Here is a 7,548-nt window from a genome sequence, read left to right on the forward strand (position 1 = left end):
ACATTTTTTTTTTAGAGCTGTGAACCTAGACCTTTAGAAAGGCAGAAGTTGTACAAATCGGGTGTTAATAAAATGCACTTTTGGAGGTTGGGGCATTAATTGAGGGAGCACACTAGCCTAGGATTCACAAGGCTGGCCCTTCAGTCCTCAACATCCATCCCCAAAGAGAACCAAAAGAAGAACAACCACCACCAATGCAGCTGAAGCAACATGAAAACAACAGAAGCAAGGACCCAGGCGCTTAAATGATAGATAGCATTTCTCCCACAAGACAATCGATAAGCCTGCTACCCTGGGAGGGAGATCAGTGGGCTAGTTAACCCAGGAAGAGAAAAGTAAAAGTTAAAGAAGAATTAACATTTCCCAGATTACCCTTTTCTAGCCGGGGTAGGGGGGGTGGGGGGGCTGGAGTCTTGCTGGATTAGGGACAGAGAAACAAGTTGATCCCATATAATTCTCATCCTGCTCACATTCTTTCAATGTGCTAGCCTTGCTCTTTTTGGTCCCTGCATATGGGGTGGGAGTAGGGGGGCTGGGGGTTGGGTGGGGGTAGGGTGGGGATGGGGGTGGGAATAGGGCAGGGGTGGGGTAGGGTAGGGCTGGGGATGGGAGTGAGGGTGGGGGTAGGGTAGGGGTTGGGGTGGGGTGGAGTGGGGGTGGGGATAAGGTAGGAGTGGGGGTGGGGTAGGGGTAGGGTAGGGGTGGGGTGAGGTGGACAAAAGTGATGGTATCTCTGGAGAGAAGTCACACGATTTCTGAAATGGCTAATAACTGATCGTGGTTCAGTATCCATGTGGCTACAATGGCTGAAGAACCCATAACCAGTGGCAAATGACTGGAGGCACATGCTGTATGACCAGCAGAAGCTAGATGGTGAAGAAAGCTAAATAAGACCTAGTGAGTGGGAGACACTCTGGCCCCCTGAATAGAGTTCAGGGATGGGGGTGCAGAGGGGAGGGCCCCTTCAGGCTTCTCTGCTTTCCAGACTCACATGGGTCTGGCCATATTGGTAATTTATAGCATAGTGTTTTCTATGCTGGCTGGTAAATATCAGTGTTTTGGACATTGTTTGTGCAATGATCACATCTCCCTGAACACCCTTTTACAGGGAACATAAGAATTCCCAAGGACACACGGAACTCTTAGGATCGTGACTTCCTTTATAAAGAGACTGCTATGAATTTGGGGCCATATTAAACGTATCTGTTTGGAATAAAATTAAATCACCCTTTATTTCCAAGCAAAATGGGGGTGGGGTATCCGTGAAAGGGGACCAGATCAATTTAATTGTCACAGACCATTCTGTGGGAAATTCAAACTCCATTTGGACAGGTGAAGGAGAGTATCTTAAGCCATTATCACACAGTGGGAATTCTTGTAGGCTTTTCTCAGTGCTGCATTTCCAGTGTTCTGGACTGTGATACACTAAGTACTTCAAAAGTCTTTGCTGAAGAAGGTATTGGCTGGTAAGTTCGGGCAAGCCTCTCAGAAGAGTCTCCGATAGAAGTTCAATGAAAGCAAAAGGTCTTGTAACAGCGTCCTGGGGTCTAGACCCAGGGCGGAGCAGAAAAGGTCTCTGTCTCTGTCTCCCTGTCTCTTGCTCCCAGTCTCACTCTTGCTGGAGCTATTGCTCTAAAATAAGTAAGGAAATTTTGAATGAATAAACTTTAAAAATTGAAATAAACATTTCAAAGCATATTTAGAACGGATCCATAGCGTTAGAAGTCGTGTAGGTGTTGACTGGAGTGACTGTTCTGATGTAGAGTGTGCGAAGGGGGTTTCTGGTAGGCTTGGACGACTCTGATGGGTCTGGGTGTTGAAGATACAAATCGTTATGATTTGGTAAGTTATGTGTTCAGGACATATATTTATAAGTCCGGTTTTATATATTTATGTTCCACATCTGTGGATCTGAGATTTGCAATCGTGTTTACAGACTTATGTATTACTGAAAAATTAAAAAGAAACCACATTGCAAATACTGCAGAGATTTCACAGAGTCCTCTGAACCTCTATGCATGATATGTAAATTGTGGCTTGTTTGTATTCTAATCAGCACCTGTTGTCAGTTTCCTAACTTTAATGACACTAAGTACGATTCAGTCTTTATTTTTGTCTCTAACTTTTTCGGTTGAAAAACTAACGCAGAGAAATTTTAAAAATTTATAATAAATAATAAAAACTGGTAAGTAGGTAACTTCACGTTACCCATTACACTTCCCAGCTGTTTGACTTTGGGCGAACATTTGTTTCCCGTGGGTCTCTCAGTCTCTGTGCCTCTAGTCTCTAGCTCTGTATCCCATTTACAAGTCTGGACTACTTTAAAACAAAAGTGTTAGAGACCTTGGATGGAGTAGCTCAGTAGTAAAACACAAGTCCTGCGGGTCCCTGGGTTCCATCTCCACACACACACACACACACACACACACACACACACACACACACACACACACACACCATGTAAACAAACAGAGGATGTGTGAGACAGTGTGCTAATTAGGCATTGCTTTATTTGAGGGTAAACAGCATTCTTTTGAGGGTAAACAACCCAAATACCTGGCTCACACATTTTCCAACAGTAATCTCATCTTAGAAAGAAATATCAAACTCTATTTGTTTTTGTAATTTGTTCAAACATGGCTTTTTTTTTAAAATTGACATGAGAAATAAAATACAGGATTCGATAAAGTTCCTTCACTTGTTGCATTTATTTTCTTGTTTCTTCAGGTTCTTCCCCCCCCCTAAAATGTTGCTCCCTCCCCCCTCACTACCCCACTCTGCTTTCTCACAATACTGAAAAATTTCAAGTCTAGGTTACTGGCAAACCTTCTGTTTGTTTTTAGATGTGCATAATTAGGCTCGATTTTACAGACTCATTTCACAAAATCATTAAAGGTTTTCAGTAGCACGTGTATCAACAATTGAAACAAATTCTCATTCTGGGTTATTAGTTAGTCAGGCTGAGATACTGGATCTCCAGCCAGGCGCCAGATGTTTTCGTTGAGGAGAAAACATAAAGAGAATTAAGAGCTTTTAAAATCTTACACTTTCACTTTGGTCTTGTAAGAAATAATTGTGACATTTCATGCTGGGAAATGTGTCACAGGAGCCTTCCTTCTTATCGACACCACGCACAGCGGAAGGGACCTGCTTACGTATCTGCAGTTTAAAGGACCTGAGAACTCAGTGAGAGCCTGGGAGGATATTTTGAAGTTTGAAATGATCCCTATATAAATAGAACGGGTCAGCATAACTTTGGGATAAAATTAGCCGGCAGTTTGTGGACTCTCTAGCCTTGCCTGTGTGCTGGGTGCTGCTCTCCTGATAAATCACTGCTCCGCTTCCACAGGGCTCGGAGGATGGACGGCATCACTGCCTCTATGAGCAGAGCTGGGGCTGCCAAGTTAGTTAAGAAAGAGTTCCTGGAGGCTCTAAAAACAAATGACTTCGAAAAGCTGAAGGCTATTTTAATCGAAAGGCAAATAGATGTGGACACAGTGTTTGAAGTGGAAGATGAGAACATGATTTTGGCATCATACAAACAAGGTAAAAGAATGGTAGAGGTGTAACTGGGAAATTGATATAAAATGGATTTTTAGGTCAATAGGTCAGCTTTTGTCTTTAAAGCAGTCGCTCTTATTGTTTAAGTGTTTGGACATTATTTCTTATTTTTAAAATCTTCCGTTCCTTTTAGAATCAGAATGCATTTGGGCTGTTTTTCATAGATGCACAGGGATTTTTGCCTGCGTCTTTCTATTTATTGCTCTTTTCTATTCTTGCGCCTGGAATTTGGGATCCTGGGTAGTTGTATTTGTCATGCACGGTGTGTGTGGGACTTCCCTTGTGACTGTGATGGTATAGAATAAAGAAAGCCTCTCTCGGCTCCGCTTAAAGACTGCTGCGATCTCCGTGTGGCTGTTGGGGTCAGGCTGCTGATTCTCTCTTAACAGCCACTTACGGATATATCATCTCTATGTCCGTGCGGATGAAAAAGGGAACTTTCTTCTCCATTTAGAGTTAATGAATGGAGAAAGATGTACCACAGGCACTTTCATGGTCTGTGTCAGTTTAATGGGCTTCAGTGCAGGAACAAAAGCTGAACCCTAAATACCACAAAGTTAACTTTTATTTTTCTTTTCCGCTCAGCTACGATAATAGAGCAAATAAAAAAAATTTAAAAAATTAAAATTCAGAATCTCTGCTTTGTCCAAAAAAAAAAAAGAGAGAGAGAGAGAGAGAGAGAGAGAGAGAGAGAGAGAGAGAGAGAGAGAGAAAACAAAAATCGTAACAAAATTCTTTAAGTTTTCTCACCCCTGGAACTCCTATTTAAGAAATCAGTACTAGGTTAACACGCTAGTTCTGATTTTTCAAGTCAGCTAGCTAATGGGAAAAGTTAAAACAGTTAGACCCTTTGGTGAGCATTCTGTAAAGAAAGACTCTGTTTACCCCCACTGCTGCCTAAATAAAATATGTGGGAAAGTCTTGGGGATGGGGAGGGGGGAGAGCTGTTAATGTTCAAATATAAATCTGTTTTCTAGTCATACAAAATCACTAGCATCGCCAATTTCCAGACACAGATGCTAATAGGAGTTATTTCTGCCTAACTCTCTGTCATTTCGGAATAAGTGTAGATTAGCCGGGGTCACTTACTACACCTTTGATTTGTGTTTTATGAGAAATTGTTATTGCTGTTGTGTCTGAAAAGTGAAGAAGGCTTTTTTTCCCCCTCTACAAAGTTGAAGAGATTCTGTTGAAAGAAAAATTACATGCTGTATAATTAGGTGGCTTGCACCTTATAACTTTATTTCGTGATTCGATCTGGATGCTAAATATATTTAAAAGAAACGTCTGTTTGTGTGCCATATACGACTGGACTCCGATTCAAGCCAGTAGCTAATCTGCTTGATATTGAGTAGCAAATACTATCTTTTCTTATTTCATAGGCACACCCCGCAGGGTACAAGGGCTCAGAAGTTCTGAGACACAGAACTTAGAGGTGTGGGCTACTGGTGAGCAGGCACTGTTTTCTGTTATCTCTTGGGTATCATAAACCCCAAATGAGAAGAAACTGTGTTTTAAATTCTTCTTATCAAAATAAGCTAATTCCTATGATGCACGCAGAAGTGACTTTTCTTTTATGCCGATGATTGTTTTACTAGCATTCAGGCTACGAGGTGTGGCTTTCTGTTAGGGCAGAAATTTAAACTGTCTCCAAAAGCAAGAGAATCCCAGTCTTTTGTAGGTGTCCATGTGGAAACACCAGGGTTGGGTTTCCATCTTCCAGTGAATCACTGTGCGCGTGTGTACACGGTACGCATAGAAATAACTTTTCTCTCCGTTTACTGTGATTCTGTGGTCCTGAGCCCGGGGTAGAAATTCCACTCTCACCAAAGTTAATTGAAACTCTTTCCTAGGTGTCTCTAGGCACAATATCAGCTTTTTCACCGTTGAGGGTAGGAATGGAAGCGGGGAATAGAACCCTCACCTCTGGCCCAGTAAAGTAGATCTAAGTGGTGATATCAATATCTTACCTCACAAAGAAATTCTCAGAGCAGTGTGGGACTGAGCGCTCTACCACTGGGTAGCTAATTAGTCAGTCAGCCCTTTCTGGAGTTTGTCTAAGGGATGGGAACAGCCCCTGTGTGGCCTTGAAGTATATGTGGCTGGATTACTCTTTCTGAGACATCATTATTATTGTTATTGTTATTATTATTATTTTATTAAGTAAAAGTAGACTTTTGGGATTTGTTGAAAGGCTACATGTTACTCTTTGGCTTTTTTTTTTTTTTTTAAGTACACAGAAAGGCTGTACTCCTAAAACTGAATGGGGAAAGTTCACAAAACAGTTTGACTCATTTTTATAAAAGAAGCAAAGAAGCTTCATCATTCACATCCACTCTCAGAAAGGGTACGTAGCTGTCTAATCTCAAAGAGTGGGTGTCGTCTGCTTGGTTTGCATGTCCTAAATGAAACAAAGTATAACGCCGCCGGCAACAGTTAATGGTCACCTTGAAACTTTCTTGGTACCTGATAATAGGAGTCTGGATTCAACAGTTGATTATCCTCAGAGGGTTAGCTGGTCTGAAATCCACCCGTAACCAATCCGAGTTCCTTTTAAAACACCCTACATCCTTTCCACAGGATTTCAAAATGCAGTTGAATTTGTTACTGACTACACCCTGTCCCTGCTAATGTCAAGATCCCCGTGTGAGTATTAGAAAGGGAACACGGAACTCAACTGGCAAAGAAATCAACATAGAAAGTAAATCTCTCCAGACTCTAATCTAAAAACGCATAAGTGCACTAATAATTAAAAGATGACCTCCCAACCTCCACTGAACTCCTGTGCATTTTGTAAGGAGTATAGAGCACAGATATTGGGTTAGATGGCTTTTTCCTCCTTTTTGTTCTGGATCCTTCTCCTGAAGAAACTCCCACCAGCAAAGGCAACCATTACAACAGACTATAGTAATTCTCAGTATGTGCCAGGGATTTACCAGCACTTAGCATTAATTCTTAAAGCTGGCTCTCACTCTCTCCACTCCCCATTATTTTAAGCTTTATCGTGAAATCTTCGGATAAAAATCCAGGTTTGCTAATTTTAAAAGGCCACTATTCTCACTTTGGAAAGCTAACAAGCAAAGCATGCTGGTCTGTATTTGCAATAACTCCCAGGGAATGACAGGCAGAGACGGGGGGTTTTTTAAATGCACAGACATATAAGCAAACTAACCATTGACCGGACAATCACTTCGTTTTTATTTGACGCTAGTGAGTCACAACATGTGATGGCTCGGAAGACATTCTGTGTGAGTTGGTTCTCTCCTTTTACCGTGTGTCACAGGGTTCAAACTCAAGTACTCAAGCTTGGTAGCCAACACCAACTTAGCTGTTTTGGCAGGCCAGACAACTGCTTAAAAACCACAGCGACATAAGGAAATCATGAATACCCAAGTGCGTTTTTAATTGCCTGATGCAACTAACAGTTAAATGGTTAAAGGGAGGTTGTGACATAGTTTATTCTGAGACAAGTAGAAAATATTTAGGGTAACATCAAAGGGAGGAGAAATCTCCAAGGCTTTCTATCATACTGGTTCCCACTGGTTCCCTATGTACTGGTAGCCTATGTACTGGGACCATGGGTGGATGTCTTCAAAGCTAATTTTTGATGCTTTTTCCAGCCATATTCTTTGTTCCTCTGTAGATCTATGAACTTTGGCCCCCTAATAAGACAAGCAGAGTATCAGATCTATCTTTGGTGTGAAATTCCCTAGTCACCAAGGCTAATGAACACCCTTTATTAATCAGTGTAATGCACTTTAAGGACTTCGTTTACGGCCCACAGTCTCTTTTGGACCCTTGCATGGTAATCATATTTTTAATTAAAATAACCAATGAATGATTTCACTTGAAGACTTTCTGGCAGATACTCTACCTTCCTAAGGAGCAGCTGATACCCAAACATCATGAACGCTTTTTATTCTTAACAAATGATCCCCTTCTCCTTCTCCTTCTCCTCCTCTTCCTCCTCCTTCTCCTCCTCTTCCT

The 7,548-nt window shown here is 41.6% G+C and overlaps 1 protein-coding gene across 1 annotated transcript in view; it reads left to right on the forward strand.

The window, feature by feature from the left end:
* The first annotated feature begins 3,347 nt into the window (after positions 1–3,347).
* The window catches only part of Asb4 (ankyrin repeat and SOCS box-containing 4), a 37,633-nt gene continuing 33,432 nt past the window's right edge, over positions 3,348–7,548 (forward strand). Inside the window, exon 1 of the mRNA NM_001024318.1 lies at positions 3,348–3,546. Coding sequence (NP_001019489.1) covers positions 3,360–3,546 — 187 coding nt within the window. The 5' untranslated portion in view covers positions 3,348–3,359. The remainder of the gene's footprint in view (positions 3,547–7,548) is intronic.

The sequence above is a fragment of the Rattus norvegicus genome, chromosome 4 (assembly GCF_021556685.1).
Source record: "Rattus norvegicus strain SHRSP/BbbUtx chromosome 4, alternate assembly SHRSP_T2T, whole genome shotgun sequence".
Taxonomy (NCBI): domain Eukaryota; kingdom Metazoa; phylum Chordata; class Mammalia; order Rodentia; family Muridae; genus Rattus; species Rattus norvegicus.